The sequence below is a fragment of the Melospiza georgiana genome, chromosome 1, assembly GCF_028018845.1.
Source record: "Melospiza georgiana isolate bMelGeo1 chromosome 1, bMelGeo1.pri, whole genome shotgun sequence".
Taxonomy (NCBI): domain Eukaryota; kingdom Metazoa; phylum Chordata; class Aves; order Passeriformes; family Passerellidae; genus Melospiza; species Melospiza georgiana.
Window position 1 is genome coordinate 122,743,242 of NC_080430.1, and position 18,462 is coordinate 122,761,703.

Sequence of the window (18,462 nt, forward strand, 5' to 3'; positions counted from 1 at the left end):
CTACTAGAGATCCAAATATTTTAATACAGTGATGCCAAAAAACAAAGTGGATTTACTGCCCAAAAGTAAAAAAGCAAAACAGCACTAAATTGTTTACATTTCCTTTTCCTAGTTACAAATCTAAGTATTTCATGAATTTTAACACTTTTGCTGCATGTAATGCAGCATTAAAATCTGCATATGTAAAAAAACTCCAAACAAAGAAAAAAATTCTTTGCCTCAAAACCTTGGCTGCCCTACAAAAAAAAAAAAGAGGCTACAGAATGTGCGTTGACATGCTGTCAGGTCGATGCAGAGCCATCTACTGGTAGCACAGACTCTTTAGGAGGAACAAAAACAACTTTCTAAATCCCACATGAGACCAGCAGGATTTCTTGCCACAAAGAGAGGTTTATTAGCAGCAATTCCCATCTTCCTGAGCTTCTAGTAATATTCTCCCTGTTACATTTCAAATGGATAACATGGCTATGTATAAAATCCTTACATGGTGTCATTCTATTGGAAAAGTGGATTTTCAGACAGAAGTAAACAAAACAGCACATTTAAATCAGGCCAGTTATATTGACAATGACTTTTGCTTCCTTCACTAGTTTATACACTAATCCTATGAGACTAACAAGAAAAAAAGCTACCTGTACACATGTCTCATCTGGTAATGTGCTAGCAAACAAAGTTGGTGTATCTAGTGAATAAATTGGAAACTTCTCCAGGGAATGTATTACTGCAGCTGCCAAATCAGAAGCTTGCCCAGATCCTGGCTCTTCAATTAGCAAGAAGCGTGGCCTGTAAGATGTTGGTTGGTCACGAGGATTTCTACAGCAATAAGTAGAAAACAAGTTTAAAAATGAGTGATGAATAGGAAAACAGACATTAAAGTTTTTTTCCTACACACCTTACTTGGAAATACTCTCCCTGTTCCACAAAATAATAAGCTGGTCCGTGAACAGGAAAACTATCAAGGCCTACTTTCTCACAAACTGGTACTCTGCCTCTGCTAGAAATCCTGCCAGTCCCCAGCACATCTGCTACTCTTTTGGCTGGCTTAACTAACAGCTCTTAAATCCCAGAGACTGTCCAGTCAAATACCCGCACAACAGTTCAGTTTGATGGGTCAGGGCAATGTACTCAGAACAGGAGTAACCAGCTGAACCTTCACACTTATGTCTGGCAAATATTGATCCTTCCACACACACTCAGCTCCTTCATCTAGCATCCCTCACACCAAAGAGCTTACACACTCAGCTGTCTTAAAAACAGAGCCATAACAGGGACAAACGTACCTGCTGAAAGTGAGGAATTCTGCCTTCTTGTGATCACATGTTTTATGGGTCTGCTTCTCTTCAGAAATTGTTGGTGATTCCTCATCACTATCAATCACATAATTTCCTAAAACAGGATTTAAAGAGAAGAGAGGGTTGTTAACTTTCCTGCATAATCCATCTCTGTCTTGCATTAATACACCTTCAAAATTGGTGCTGAAAAACACTTCTCTTGTCTTTCATCCTTTGAATGCTATTTCCTGAAGAGTTCATTCTACCACAAATCAAAGGAGAATGTACAAGTCTCTACAAAGCTGTCCTATGTCCCATGATTTGCATCAGGTATTATCTCGCTGTCGACAAAAACTTGTGAGTTTTTCTCCTTAGAATAAAGATGGTTAGGAACAACTTATGTAGCTCCCAGACACTTGAAAAACATTTCTCCTGCTTTAAACATTTATTTGAAGAGGTGCTAATAATTTAAAGCTTAGATTCCTCTCTGCAAGCGATAAATGTGATGTTAGCTCCTGTCAGAAACCGGGTCCTCCAGCAGAGAACGTGTAGTTCTCGACTGCTCTTGCATGTCACTCACAGCTCCCACCCAGCACTGGGCACACACAAATTATAAAATTGTGCTGCTAGTACAGCTGAGTACATTTGTGTATGTTGATTGCCCAGATCCCAAGCTTTTGCTCTGGCAGATTTTAAAACAAGTGGATGTAGATGTTCTACCTTGCTGTTGGTCCTTCTTTAGTGCAAGCTCAGCATGGGGAAATACTCTCTGCAAGGTTTGTAAAATCCTTTCCAGGGTGTCTTCTAACAGTGGCTTTGAAATAGCTGATAGTGCTTGCCCAGGGGAAGGCACAGCCCTCCGTGAAGCTGGAACAGTCTTCTGCATGGCCATGGAAAAATCATTTGCTTTTATTTTAATTGAATCCATGTTTATCTGCAGTCTCTGTCTGCTTTCGTATAGCTGAGGATAGCGATGCCGCAAAGCACAGAGACCAGTTTCGGCACATAAGGCTTTAATATCAGCACCACAGTATCCTAATAAACAAAACACGAATCAAATGTTATGCCAATCTCAGACAAAACAGAATTCAAGGCCAATACTTCTAAAGGGCAACACTGAAAGACTTTGTATGCAGCCAGAAATTACCAGGCTAAGAGACAATTTAAAGAGTTACTGCACCACAGGAAAGTTCTGTTACATGCCTCACAGCCTAATATCCTGCACTTAGGCAGCAGCCTGCTGCTCAAAACTTCGTTCCTGGGAAAGATGTCACAAACCCATTCAATGTTCTGAGAGACAAGAAGAAAATTGAAAGCAGTGCCTAAATTTGCTCCCATGCCACGTGCCTCCTCACTGCCTCCCTCTGCCACAAGGTACAAGGGCTCTAGTGCTGCCTGCTACAAGCTCAGGTTCCCTAGGACTCAAGCCACATGTGGCAACCCACAGTTTTCAAGCTCACCAACACATTCTTCAGCCAGCTCTTCAAGTAAGTGGTCGGAAGGCTTCGGCTTCCAGTCTCGTGTGTGAATTTTGAAAATTTCTTTTCTGGCCTGGAAACAGTTGCATTTTAGTTTGCCCTAAGTTTTCTTTTAAAGGAACAATGACAACACAAACCCACAAAATCCCTTATACCAATACAAATGCTTTTCTTATCTGCTAAACCTTTTAGTATTTTAGAGGTCAATTATTAATACACTGTCTGCTTCTTCAAGCAGGAAATTTAAGAATTCTGAACTTGTTACATTAAACTCTTGCTGGGGGCTGCAGTAAAGTAAAAGGCATTTAACATGTACCATAAAAGTGAGTTTTCCCAGGTGTGAGACCCAATGATTCCGAAGAAAAAAATCATTGTAAAATCTTTATCTGCAGTGTTTTCATCAAAGAAAATTCTATCAAATTAAGTAAAATTTCATACTTTTTTCATAAAAACTTTTAACACACAGATCAATTATGGCAGATTTCTAGAACTCTATCACAGTAGAGAATCATGCATTAGATCTTTTTAATGGCACCTCATCTCCTCTTCCTGAAAGCCAATGAAAGCTGGAGAAAAATATTTGTGCACTTTTACTAGCTTTTAATCCAATAAGCCTTTTTGTCCTTTTTCCAAGAAGTGATAAGAAATATCAGAGAGAAAATATCAGAAAGTGATAAGAAATATCAGACAGTCAGTGAGAAAACACAAAAAAGAGGTCACCAGTTTTGCATGCTATCTCCCGCCTTTCAATATTTTTATTTTACCCATTTTTATATTGCTTAACTATTGCCATTGAACTAGAAGCTTCCCAAGCCCTGCACCTGTGCAGTATCCTTCACATCTTTGTCCAAGTCCCTGTCAGTAACTTCCAGTAAGATCCCAACATATTTAATTTGCTCTAGCATCAGCCTTGATCAAAGTTTTTGCTACCAAGGAGGCATTCTCTCACCCTTTCTTTTAATTTCAAGATGCTAGAGGGGTAGTTTAAAACTAATTAATATACCCATTCTTAAACATTTTAGTTACTATCAGCATCCCATTTTCTTCACCGGTCACAGAGAAACCTAAACTAGAGAATCAACTACTTGTTGAAATCACCCTAATCATATATACTCAGCACCAGGTCTGCCCTGTACACTACAATGCAATTTCTCCAGTGTACCTTTTTGTCTCCCTATAGCTTTGTCCAAACTGTACACTACAGATGGAGACTTGCACTGCAGCACAATGCTGCCTTATTACAGGGATTTGTCATGAAGATGGACTTTGCCACAGAAGTGCAAGGTTGATTTGAAGTTCTGACCTCTTTGTTTGGCAAACTGAAGCGGAATTCTCGTTCAAAGCGCCCAGGTCTTCGCAAAGCAGGATCTATAGAATCCAGTCTGTTGGTGGCTCCTATCACCACAACCTCTCCTCTGCTGGCTAAGCCATCCATAAGTGCCAGAAGTGTCCCCACAATAGAGCTAACAGAAAAATATGGTTTTCATTCACCAGCTTAGTAAATTTTCTTCAGTTACACATAACCTTGTCCAATGATCACTCAAAAAGGACAAATTTTTACTGATGAGATTCTGTTTAGCAAAAGACTCATTTTAAGCCATAATAAAATACAGGCAAGGTAACACAGACCTTTTGCTGTTATCAAGCTCAGCAAACTGTTTTCAATTACTGTTTAAAAATCTGAGATTCATTTTCATGGAATTACTAATTTTTAGGAAAAATGAATGGGTCACTTGAAGTTAAATAAGTTGCCATCACTTTTTCAAAAATATCAAGCAGCTTCTATGTAGATACAAAACAAATCCTACCTATGAATTTGGTCTTGTTTACTGGACCGTACAGGAGCCAAAGCATCAATCTCGTCAAAGAAAATAATTGAAGGTCGCATCTGGTAGGCCTACAATGAAAACACAGGAATATTGACATCAGGAAAACAGCCCTATTTGAAAGAGAAAATGCATGAAAAACATCATGGTTGGAAAGGCAACTATATTTTTCAGACTCTGTTAACTGAGGTCACGGAGTAAAGTGGCATGAGTAACAGAAAACAGCAGCCTATATCAACTCTAGGAGACTGGGTGACAAGAAACAAACCACATCAGGAGTTTTTACATCTCCCTGGCAACCACAAGAACAGAGACAGGACTTAGCTAAGTTACAGGTTCTGGAAGCAACTCTCTGTTATCAGTTTAAATGACCCTGCTTTCAGCCTGTATCTCTTTCCCTCTGATCTTAAGCCACCAGCTCTTACTTCTTGAAACATTTTTGTGACTTTTTGGGAGGTTGTTTGGTTTGTTGTTTTGGGGGAGAGGGGGATGGTATTGGTGGTGCTTTGCAGGATTTTATTATTTCCTTTACTAACCTTTCCCAATACATCTCAAGATTTCAACCCCTAAAACTTCATTGAAAAAGGAAACAGTGACAATCCCATTTCAGTGAAAGGAGCTGACAAAACAAGTAGAACATAGAAATTTATTTCAAACTCATACAGAACACACGCCAAATTTCAACCTTACCTCCTCAAATAATGTACGAAGCTGTCGTTCAGATTCTCCTATCCATTTACTCAGGCACTCAGCACCTTTTCTCATAAAAAAGGTCACTCTCATGTCACCTTGACTGCACTCATTAGCAAGTGCACGAGCAAGCAGTGTCTTTCCTGTCCCCGGTGGACCATAGAATAGACAGCCTCTGCAATAAAAAAAAAAAAAAAAAAAAATTTAAAAAGTCACATAAGAAAAAAAGGTCATGGAAAAGCACCTTTTACAAACCCCATCCTTAAAACACACAACTCTGCTCTCCTAAACAAAACACCTCATGGAGAAGATAACACTAACAGCTGAAGTATCAGAAAAGAAATGTTCCTGCACAATTCTCCAAGGCAGCAAAAAAGCAGTAAAGAAGATAATGAGGAAATACAAAACCTTGATAAAAGCTTGCAGCATCCTAAAAGGACACTCTCAAAACTTCTGGCAATCCATCAGGGGTGGCTGGAGCTAAACAAGAGCAAACTTCCAATGCAGAATCTGAGACTAGGCTAACTTAGGAATCATCAGTTCATTTTTCAACAATGCAATCCATATTAATTTTTTTTCAAATAAGTCAAGTTTTTATAGTAAAACATTTGATTCCCCTTTAAAAAGCTTTGAGTTACTGGAATTGGCTTCCCTTTGCTGGTGATAAAGGAAAAAGTATTCTAAAGCTGGAAAGATATTCTGCATTTCTGCATTTACCTCAACTAGAAAAGCACTGCTGCTTCAAAAGAGAATTTCAATTAATGAAGAAGCAACGCACAGAAATATTTTCTTTCTATTTTGAAATACTTTTTAAGTTACTGAAGGCAAAGAATTTTAGGTCCTAGTTCAATATGTCATGACTGAGTTTTGTTGACCAAGAATGTATAAAGCTAACAAGTAAAACACTGTTTTGTTTTTTTAACACAGAAGCCACTTAGCTCTGCAAAAAGAGGACAGATTCTTATTTTAGCTCAAGTACAACAAATACTGCAAGTTTCTAGCTGCATATCCTATCAGTTGCAAAAGTGATACTTGAGAACTTGAAAAAAAAAAGAGTTGGTGGCAGAGACAAGTGGACTTTCACTAAACAAACATTTGACTTTGAGTAGAAAGTACTTCCTGCTTACAAACCAATCAAGTCCATTTCCATTTAGAGCTATAATGAAAAAATCCCCAATTCTGCCTTTGAAAGGCAAGACACTTTTAAAGGATGGTCTCACCACGCAGTAAATCTTTGGGCCAACATATATACTGGATTCTATGAATTTTTTTTAATTATGTTTTACTACTGTTGAAAAAAATCAACTGCTGAAAATTTGGAAGCATGAAAACATATTGATGCCCCAGCTTAATTCTCCTGAAAATATGTTAATTAGAATTTAAGAGTTTTAAACAGTGTCTGTTACCTTGGAGGTTCAATTTTCAATCTCTCAAAGATTTCGGGATAAAGCAATGGGAAAATGACCATCTCTTTTAAAGATGAAATGTGGTCAGAAAGACCACCCACGCCATCAAACTGTACCTAAAGATGAAGTCAACAGAACACATTTTATATGTTAAGAAAAGCTGCAGCCTTGATAAGGTTCCATGAGAAGCTGGATTGCTTGAGAGAAAACTCAAGGAAGTTATAGATGGCCCATTACTAGAAGTTTCATAAATACTGCAAATGTCTCACTGCCACAATGAATCAAAAATACTTACTGAACCATCTATTTGCATTTGTTCCATGTCAGCCAGACTTCCTCCAGTTTTCATGGTATCCTTGTCAACTCCTGTTGAGGCACACTTCTGAAAGCTGACCAGAAGAGATCTGATTTGAACTGAGGAAAAAAAGGTGCTTTCCAACTTACAATGCAGATAGAAGATTTTTGATTTTCTAAAGGCAGCAAGTGAACGCAGAAGACCTTATTAATCAGCATAAACTTCCTAAATAGGTAAATACTCATTCCAGTGTTTTACATTTAATGGCTATGAGTAGATAAAAGAAAATTGTCTCTCCAGACATTAAACTGAGTTAATTATTTTAACATTATCACTTATGAATATCCAAGCCAGTTAACACAGCACATATAGGAATACAAGCTTAGAACAATTACTCCATATGTGGAGACCATGGACTGCCCTTGATTGATATGATGGAAAATTCCTCCTTTTCCCAAACACACTGACATCTTTCAAATAGTTTTAGCTTTTACCTTCAAAAAGTTATAGCCCAGGAGAACACTTATTTCAGCAGGTGTTAACATTATAAAGGCTGCCCACAACTCCTGGGCTTTCCTGAGGACTTTGGAATCTGTGTGCCAGAAGATACACATCTGAAAGATGTCAGGTTGAAAACTCATTTGTTAGACTGCTATTAAATTAATATTCCTAGAACATTTGTTAAGTAACAAAACCTATTTCCCCTGTTTTCTCTTATAGTGGTTTTCACTTTGAAAAAACAACAGCAAAACACAGCAGCAATGAAATTTTACATCAAGAAAACACATCAACGTGTGTATCTCTACATTTCCTCCCATTCCCACCTGGAAATTAAATTTCTTATTAAAAGTCAATCCTAAAAATCCGGTTTTAGAGACCTCAATTACAGTTGTAAATACCAACAGGTATGACAATTTTGAAAATGTACAATATGAAGATGGTAACACTTGTTAGGCATATGCAAAGTCCTCCCAGGCACACTCCTCCCTCCCTCCCTCCCCCACCCCCATTCACTAATTTCATTAACCTCCTTAAATTTCTCTTTTTCTTCTGTATTTCAAAATCATCATCATCATCGGAAGAGGAAAAGGAATCACTGCTGAGGACTCCATATCTCTGTCTGCAAACATTCAAACAAATGAAAAATTAAAATACACTCCAATTAATACCAAAATTTAAGTGAACACTAGCTCGGAGTTTACTTTTAAATATACAAAGTTTTCAGATCATTGGAAATTTTATCTTATTTCAAAGTACATTATGTGATTTTCCTTGTGACAGCAAATTTGATTTTTCTTAGGAAGGTAAAATGTATCACTAGTGTGCAAAGAAATTTCTTAACCAAGTTACTCCTTTTATCCAGTCTCTCTCTCTCTCTCAGACACACAAATAGTTTCACTTAGCATTATGTAGCCACTCTGTGACACATCAACATTTTAAACTTATTTAAAAACTTGACTTCAAAACCCCTTCCTTCCATAATTGTCCGCTTTCAATGATACTAAACAAAGTGCTCCTATCTAGCAAGGGAAGGCACTCTCCATGCTCTGTTTGAATGATCTGACACTCCTTTGTCATTACTACTGCAATTCATAAATTAGATTTTCATTTAATATTTTTCTGGTTTAAGGATAGTTTCGCACAGAAACATGAACTGATTCCAAAGAGACATCAGACAGAATCAGTGTTTGAGTGATTAAAAAAAAAAAATCCATTAAAACTTCCATGCAGGCTCTCCCTCTAACTAAATTGTCTTTGGTTTTAGGAAAATAACTTTCATCTCTCAAGATTAAATAGTCTAAGGTTTTCAGAGGGAGATTCTGGCTTCAGTTACACAATAAATTAATTTCAGTTACACAATCTCAGCCACAACCCTCATCATCACTTTATCAGTGACCACAAATACTGCATTCCCAAATAAGATCTGATGGCTAGTAAAAAGAATGGCCTGCCATTGCCAGTGTTTGTTTTCTTTATACTCTTAGCCTACCACAGTAATAATAATTATCTTATTTGCCACCGGTCCAAAATCCCTTGAAAGCATTATTGAGTCAGCACTATTGAGACAGAAAAACTATTACTTAACCATACACAAACCTTTTGCTCCCTTTGCATGAATCTCTCTCTGAGACAGATGAAGAATGGACTGGAGAATCTGTCTCACATCTTCTAGGTGCTGTTGAAAGCAAAGAATTTAGAATAATGTCACAAACAAGTTTAAGATAAAGCAGGATAGACAAAGAGGCAGAAAACAGGTTGTGTATCACCCATCTCTAAGTTCAGGGGAAGTTTCAAGGCAGGCAGGGGTTAATCAATGCACAATAGAAGTGAAAAAACACACACCTGATTTTTAATGAGAACAGTAAAATACTTGAGTAAGAATATAAAGTCTCTTTAATTACTATTTTTTCAAGGCTAGCTAGGTCATACTTTTACTGGAAAACAATAAGGATCCCAAAAAATAAAAATTAATAGCATGTAAACAGAATAAAGACATTTTAGAAAAGGTGCTGGCAGAATGAAGGTAAGAAATTTAAAGTTGAGAATATGCATGTATTTCCATTCAAAAAATCTTGCTTCCATGCAAGAAATTATCTCTTCAGAAAAACTGTGCCTAAAATGTACTTTCCAATGTATCTTGATAGCACTCAACAAAGCAAAGCTTTTTTCTTCTTCATTCACTTCCTTATGATGAAATTACTGCACACAACATTAAACTCTTTAAGTACTGTTGCAAATAATGATATATTCAAAATGCTCTACACTACAGGTACTCCCTCCTGTCCACAGCCTTTTTGTCATGCACTTCTTTTGGAAAAACACTGAGACTTTTTTTGTCTGAATACCTATGAGTTCTTTTCCAGTACAGCCCTAGAATCTGTGGCTATGCCTTGTAAGGTCAAGAGCAACACAGATTTTTAATAGATGAAAAAATCCCACTAATTCAGTCCATCTCAATTGCTTAAGAAAAAGCTTTTGGCTAGGGTATAGTCAAGGAGATTTAGAACAGAAGTAGCTTACAATGCTACCTGGATTGTCAGTTGTTTCTTTACCAGTTGTTTCCATATGTAGACTTTCCTAATTAAAAGAAACAGGAAAAATCACACAAACATGCAGAAAATCTGTGAGCATATCTGCTGCCTTCATAGTATCAATTTCAAGGCACTCCATACATGCAAAAGATTAACACACAGCAAGAGGGAATAGGAACACCACTCAGGAACCCAGGATTAATAACAAGGATTTCTACTCTAAAATAGGGCTTAGTAGATGTGAAACTTAAACACTTGGCCAGATACAAAACTGGCTGTATCAATAAGTCACAGGTTTATTATCCAAGAGTGTGGTAAAACCTAGAACAAAGCAATTCTTAGCAGAAAAAAAAATCATACTAGCATTTGAGAGATGATTTAGAAAGTACTATGATAAATTCTGGTTGAAACAAACTGCAAAGGAATTCATATCTGACCAAAACTAACTATGAAATCAGGCTATGGATATGTTTAGAAAACAAAGTTCCTGGCATTCAAGCAGACAGTGGACTACCTTGATTCAACAGAGAAAAACCAAGACAAGGAAAAAATATTGATCAGTGTCTATAATTTTAACATGAGTTCTGCTTGGGACAGGGATGACTTGAGCTTGCAGGCAAGAACAAACTGGCACAAGAACAAACACAGATAAATCAGATACCAGTAAATTCACTTTTTAGTAAGATTTGAATGAAACCCCAAGCCCTGAGACAGCTATTTTGTAAAAAGCTGGGGGTTTTATTTATCCATTCAAAAATCATAAGGCAATTCAGCAAGCATAGTATATTATATGTTTCAGCATTTCACTACTCTTTCTTGTCTTCTGAAGAAGGTATTTCCTCCACCTTAGAATGTAGCTGTGGCATGACTGTAGTAGTAAGATGTTAAATTATAATCAGAGAACATGAATAAAATATTAGTTTAGATTACACTATGCTTTGGAAAAAGTTTTCAGCTAAATTAAAATTAAAGTAAGCAATTCCTTTACATGAAATGCCATTCTTATAGAAAAATAGTAAATTATTTTGGTATCTGTTTTTGTGTAGTGGAACACCCACAGTCTCTTTGCTGTCTAGGTGTCTTTTCCACATTATCCCTTTTTTTTTTGCAAGATTGCCTCTGCAGTAGTAAGATACAGAGTTGATATGTAAGAGCACAGACAGGTGAGCACAAAAACCCCACTGAAAACAACACAAGTAGTTAGCACGATATTTTAATATAGTGCGCATAAAGCAAGTCATCAACACTTCACCAAGTTTTTCAACACTACTTAAAAAATAGGTTAAATGTTCAGTTTTTTATAGAGAGGATTTGCAAATATAAATTATTTTCAGTTAATTTTCCCCTCTTGCTGAACACAGTACAAAAAGAATATAATTTAGTAGGAAAAAAAAGAATTCTGAAGATCATATGAAGATAAAAAGAAATTATGGCAGTTTTTCACAGCACTTAAGTTGCTCAGCATGATAGCATTAAGTGAATTTTAGTTCACAGCCATCCTCAGACAACAGGTTGCTTAGTCTTCTTTTAACTGGAATTAAAGTCTCATGCTGATTTTCCATGAATATACACACTAGAAAAAAGAATATGTCCCTGTTGATATACTTTGAAAACCTTTCAGAAAACAATGTCAATTTGGGCTTCAATTTGAGCAAAGAGAATTAAGTCACAGACACATAAGCAGAAACGTAGGACTGCTTCACTTTGCCTGTATCCAACTTTCTGACATTTCCTAACAAGACACTATTTGCAAGCATGAAAGAAAAGTTAATTAAACATGAAGTCAATTCTGGTGCCAAGAAGATAAATTTAGAGGCAAGGTAACATCTACTGAAAGCCTAGGCATGAAGTGGTCATTTCAGTTCACAAGAAACCAGCCCACATAAAAGATGCTCTGGTGCAAAGATCTCTCTACAAGTGGTAATACCAAAAGGAAGGCACTGGTGGCCAATTTAACCATTGACTGTGTCCAAAATCTTTCCACATAAAGCACCTGACAAATATATCCTCCTGTGCACAGTCTGTGAATTGTAAACCTTAAGAGAAGCCGCAAGCAGGAGACACTACCTGACCAAGTGCAGTGGAACGTTTATGGAATGTTTGTCAGGTTGCTTGGCAGTGCCCCCCCCAAAGTTCCAAGCTTGATCATGCCCAACCCCCAAGTCCCTGGTGGGACTTTACTGTGGCTGGCACCTGATGCCCAACACTTGGCAATCACAGGACCATAGAAGGGTCTGGGTAAGAAGGGACCTTTAGTGACCATCTAGTTAACACCCCTGCCAGGGACAGGGACACCTTCCTCTAGGCCAGGTTGCTCCCAGCCCCATTCAGCCTGGCCTTAACACTTCCACAGCTGGGGCATCCACAGGTTCTCTGGACAACCTTGCCACCCTCACAACAAAGATTTACCATATACATAGTGGCACATAGGGAGGTCTCAGCCCAACCAATGCATGCATTTATCACTTGCTGCCGGGAATAAAAACATCTTCTTCTGCCATCAAAAGAAAGTCCCTAGCCAATAGTATGGACAGCACAAAGGCTTGCTAGTAAGGCTCATTTTAGTAGCTCTGCATGATGAAAAAAACCCAACTTACTTTGTTCTAGGATTGCAAAACAAAATAGACCGATTTATAGTGGTGTAAAACTTTGTCGAAGTCTACAGCTTCAACAGACCTTTAAACCCCAATTTTCATCATCCTTTAAGCAACCAGTATTACAGAAAATATAAAATAAAGATGGTTTGATAGAATTATAAAGTGGGTTGACCTTGGCTGGAAGCCAGGTGCCCACCAAGCCACCAAGCCCTGGGTGACAGGACACCGAAAATAAGATAGGGAACAACTAGTAGCTTAAGATAAGGCCATTTACCAAAGCAAAGAAAGAAAAGCTGAAGTTTGTGCAGCTCAGCAGTAGCCAAAGCACAGGTGTGTTGTCAGTATCTTTCCAGTTACCAACACAGAGCACAGCACTGCGAGGGCTGCTCTGGGAAAATGAACTCTATCTCAGCCAGACCCAATACAGATTACTTTCCATAAACACAAATGAATTTGCATTAAATCTGCTATTCACTTTTAATTATTTATTGATTAGTTTCATATTAAATCTTGCATTATTTTTCCAAGGATTTTTTTTCTTCCATTCTGTGGATTTCTTTTTGTAAAGCAGTCAACACACATGGAGTTAGCATGATGGAGAACTACAAGTAATTTTAAAAAATAGAACTGATAATAATTTCTTTATTAAAGCTGTGTTTTTAAGGAGATAAAGAATAAAAGAAAGGTAATGCAGATATGCACACAAATATTGTGATAGGAAGCAAAAAAAACAAAAAAAGGGGAGATTACATGTCAAACTGGGCCAGTACAATACTGAAAAAAAATCCACATTTTATCTTTATTTGTTGTGTGCTTGAACTTTTAAAATATGCAAGTATGAATTAAAAGAATTATTAAGTCACAGGTAAAAAGTGAATTAAAAATTTAAACTTATGTCTGATGTATTCTAGAACTAGAACAGTCACATTTCTTTATGGTATTTTCAGAGGCATGTTCAAGTAGGAAAGCAGCTGAGACCCACCAGTAAGCTGTAATATTAAAATATTGAATTGCCCTAGCCTTCAGTCATTAATATTAGTTAAAATATTGAATTGTGTTCTTCACAATTAGTGTTTTAAAATCTGTAATGATCCAGCAACAATAAGAAATCATTATAAATTTAATTCTGTATCTGCTTCTTTGTCATTCCACATTCAAAAAACTCATGCAAAAGAAAGGCCACATTAAGAGAACATCAGTGACTCATTTAGGAAATCAGAAACATCTGACATTGGTTTTACAATGTTAATTCATCTCAGCTGTATGAATACCTTTTCAGGTCATTTAATGAGAGGTTTTCTTTCAGAAGATCCCCATTTCATTTATATCTGGCAATAAGTGAACAGTTTGTGGTGAAGGAGATGCTAAATGAGAGGTAGCCAATACCTCATTTGCTGTAGAAGTATTTGATATAGTGAATAAGGTAACACTTCCAGAACAGTTGTTAGATTAAAGAATTTGAGTACTGCCCAGAGACATTCAAACTTCTCTTTCTTTACAAAATCCAAAACCATACTGGAATAATTTAAATCATAATTTTTAAAAAATTGTTATTAATTCTGCTTTCCTCATTTTCTATACTCTATTTTAAATCCTCCCGGCTTGGGTTGTGGAATCTTAAGATCTCATTTTTGTAATTTAACATTTCATAGACTTTAGATCATACAGGAATTGCAGCTATCCAGAGTCAGAAGTTGAGCTTTAGGATACCTGTTCTTCATCTAAACCAAACTTACTGAGAGAACTTGTCCTTCTTTCAGTATTCTTGGAACTTGATTCTAGAGGACTATAGGTAGCCTATAGTTATGAATTTCTATGAAATACCAGGTCCAAGGCACCCAAAGTCAGTGAATAATTCTGGCTAGACTTCCTTTGTTTCCATCTAAAACATGGCATGAATGGATACACAAATGCACTTTATTTCATATTACATTTTATTGGGACTTTCTAGTTCCCTGATATGTTGACTCTGCTAAATCTCTAAATTCAAAGTTTGTATCTTTACCAGATAGATACATGTTCCAGTTACCCAAACACACCCTGACAAATGTATCCACTAGTACTCAACAATTCATGGAATTAGTGTATGAACAAGATCCAAGAAATTACACATCCAACTGAGCAACTTCCCCCTGATGCTTGCTTTTTCTAACCATCTGGTCTACACCACAACATTATTGTCACATACACTTTTTGTTCCCTATAAATTTCACTTTTATTTCCATATTAAAATACCGGTTTAAATAAATTATTTTATAAAGTTTAGTTGAAAATCTGTGGCATGCCAGGCACTACCTGAATTTATAGATCCCTGGTTGGTGCTTTGGTCACAGTAAAATCCCTCCTTCCTTTTATTACTCAGTAGAATTCAATTCTTAAAATATTACTGCTGGAAAACTTCATTGAGTCCTGTGATTTTTTAAATTTAAATAGCAAGAGAAATGTTTTTTCCAATAGCAATATTGAATGAAATTAGAGATTGATTCTTGTCTTGCTTTCAGCAGGATCCAATCTCTAGCTCAGCTTCTCACTTGCACAAAATTTACTCCCTACAGCATTTTAAATTTTAATTCAAATTTTCATTCTGTGTGCATTACCACCTGTGAGAAAAGGCACTTTCTTCATGCACTTCTTTTCATTTGTGTTAAGTCAAATCTCCTTAAATGTTCAGTTTAACATTCAGTTGGTTCCCAGCTTTATAGAAGGGTACCCTATCATTTGGGCAGCTATGAATAAAGTCTTTATCCATCATTCTGATCCCTATTTTTCATACATCAGTGCACTGAGTATCCTAGCAAGAACTTTTCCACCCAGCCAGCAAACCAGAGCACCACTGTGTAAGGGAGATGTTAGGCTGGGGCCATCTACTGGTTGTATTGCTGAGCTTTCATTGACAAATTTGAAAAACTGCTTTACACATGTTTTCATTGACAAATTTGAAAAACTGCTTTATACATGTAATTCTATTGCAGTTATAAAAATAATAGCATATATTAATATATTAATTACCTAAGTATGTGATGTTTCTTGTGCAATGGTTCTTTGCTTTTAAGATTAAATACTGTATGAAGTTAATATGGACCATTTATCAAAAGAAAAAATAATTTATTTGGCTTTTATAAACAAAATAAAAATGGGGGGAAAGGGGCCTCCTACTTCCCAATAGCACCTAAAACAAAATAAAGAATAAAGTAACCAAAAAGAAGTTGAAGAATAAAGTGTAAGATTCCATCATGAATTTGTATGTGTTGTTCTAAAATAGCTAAAATGCTAAAATGCACCGTTTTTCAGGGATTAAAAAAGATCTGTCAATTTTATGATGTACCTTAAAGATTCTTATTAAAAATAAATTCAAACCAAAAAAAATTTTAGCAAATTAAGAGAAGACTAAACCCTTTTAAACTGGAAGTTCTAATAAATGAGCAACTATGAACCAAGAATAATCCTGATTGATTGAGTCTGGTATATATAAATAATATATATAAATAAAAGTATATTTACATAATTATGCTGTTAAGTATGTATTTACTCATTTATTATATGATAATAGTGATAATTATTTGTGTTGCAATTTAGTCTTGTTTCTTATTTTAACTGTCTTAAGGTGCAAGAGAGCATTTTACAGATTTTACAAGTTTAGGTGAGACTCCTTGCACTTATTAAATTGCTATGCATCTACATTAATGCATCCACAGAGACAAAAATATATACATATTAACTCTCTATGCTAATACCTACACTTTTATAAATATATATTTATATATATTTATGTGTATAGGTATGCAATACATGTACATTCATTTACATCTATATATGCATATGCACACATGCATGCACACTTGTGTATCACATGTAACTTGTACCTTTTATACTCTCAGTTAAACAAAATCCTCTGTTGGCTCTTAGTTATACTGGGACTAAACACTATTCACATCTGCCCTTGGCAGACCCATCAGCAGGATAGTTTTCTAGGAGGAGCTCTAAGCAGCTTGTAATTTTATTAAGAAATGCAAAGTGCATTTTAAAATGTATGAAAGGCAGATAAATGACAAGACTTCCCAGCATAAAGAGGAAAGTGTAAACATGTTGCAGGTTTGGAGCCGAGACTACAGGAGCTAAATCTGGGAAGAAAAACATTGCCACCATCACAGACAGAACTGGTAGAAACACCTGCAAAAGAAAGAAAAAACTGGTTTAGGAATTAAACTGAACAATTGTGGTTTTCCACCTCATTCATAAGAATAAAAACATGTTTTCTGCCACACTAGAGTATCTTTTCTCATGCTGCTGCAAGCTCACCCAACACAAGAGTCATCTGACCTCAAAACACCTACAAGATAGGCATCTTTTCTAAAATACTTCAGGCTCCCTCTACTGTCAAGGAGAAGAGATAGGCCTGGGACAGTACCTGAAATCCATTTGCCCTTATATTAGGGACTCCTCAAGGACACTCAGGGCTGTGTGTTGTGCTGGTTTTGGCTGGGCCAGAGTTAATTTTCTTCACAGTGGCTTGGTGAGGAGCTGTGTTTTGGATTTGTGCAGAACACAGAGATGATAACAAACATGATTTTGCTAGTACTGAGCAGAGCTTACACTCAGCAAACTGGTCCTGCTGTTGTTTGTCAGGTAATTTGATCCACCTTCCTGCCAGTTTTTACTACAAAACTTATAAAAATCTACTCAATTAAACATTAATGCATAATAATCTCATTTTTTATGTCCACCTGGTTTGTGTCAAACACTAAGAATTTTCATCCTGACACTATCAGCATTAAGAAGTTGTCACAATCTCTTCCAAAGCGCAAACCTAAGTCTTGCACTCTATTAATACAGCTGTCCAAATAGAAGATTCTTTGAAGTTAAATTATGTGTCTTCCTGTCTCTTTGACCTCAATGTATTCATGCCACAGCAAGATTGCTGTGGGTGCAATTTAGTGTGAGCACAGGAGTCAAAGGATTTAAAGGCCCATCAGCTGATACCTCCTGACTCTGATACCACCCTGCTCCTCCCTGGAGTGAAATAAAACTCAAATTAAAGCCTTTCACCAGACCTAGAACATCACTGAGATGGAAACCTCCACCACATCTCTGAGAGGAAAACTCTTCTGCCCTTCAGCACTTACCCTGAATTCAGCCCTTTGCAGACCACCTTCTTCCTCCCTGGGTTTTACATTTTAAGATCTACAAACAGTTGCCTTGTCAGATAAACACCCTCCAACTAATACCGTCGCTCTCCACATACAATCCAGGGCTTCGTTGCCAAGTCCAAGCTCCCACTTTTCAGTTTTCCCAGGCTCTGGTATGTCGCCCCTCCCTCCCCTCCCTCCCACAGCCTCCTCTCTCCAGAGCCCACACGAAAACGCGCTAAGAGAAGCCCTTCGGATCACACATGCAAGAAAACATCCATGTTTCGCCTTTTGCTCTTCCAGGAAGCGCGGAACATCGCAGCTCTGAGAGCCACCGCTCCACATGGGACACGGCTGCCCTCAGAGCCACCGCTCCACATGGGACAGGGCAGCTCTGAGAGCCACCGCTCCACATGGGACACGGCAGCCCTCAGAGCCACCGCTCCACATGGAACAGGGCAGCTCTGAAAGCCACCGCTCCACATGGGTCAGTGCAGCTCTCAGAGCCAGCACTCGACATGGGACAGCACTCCACACGCGACAGGACACGGCAGCTCTCAGAGTCCCGCTCCGCACGGGACAGCGCTCCCTCAGCTTTCCCCCCGCGCCCTCCACCACTAACGGGCGCTTGCGAATCAAAACAAGGGCGCGGCGACGACGGTTGGTTGGGGCTCGGTGAGCGGGGCGGGGCCAGACGGAACGGCTTTTATGATTGGATGCGGAGCGGGGCGGGGCGGTACG

At 37.5% G+C, this 18,462-nt stretch overlaps 1 protein-coding gene across 1 annotated transcript in view; it reads right to left on the reverse strand.

Annotated features, from left to right (window-relative positions):
* Nucleotides 1-18,066, reverse strand: part of LOC131084275 (ATPase family AAA domain-containing protein 2-like) — a 28,055-nt gene extending 9,989 nt beyond the window's left edge. Inside the window, 12 exon segments of the mRNA XM_058025642.1 lie at nucleotides 633-813; nucleotides 1,281-1,406; nucleotides 1,991-2,306; nucleotides 2,732-2,822; nucleotides 4,053-4,212; nucleotides 4,558-4,646; nucleotides 5,266-5,440; nucleotides 6,672-6,787; nucleotides 6,967-7,078; nucleotides 7,985-8,086; nucleotides 9,064-9,142; nucleotides 17,838-18,066. Of these exon segments, the coding sequence (XP_057881625.1) occupies nucleotides 633-813; nucleotides 1,281-1,406; nucleotides 1,991-2,306; nucleotides 2,732-2,822; nucleotides 4,053-4,212; nucleotides 4,558-4,646; nucleotides 5,266-5,440; nucleotides 6,672-6,787; nucleotides 6,967-7,078; nucleotides 7,985-8,086; nucleotides 9,064-9,142; nucleotides 17,838-18,066 (1,776 nt within the window).
* Nucleotides 18,067-18,462: the final 396 nt, after the last annotated feature.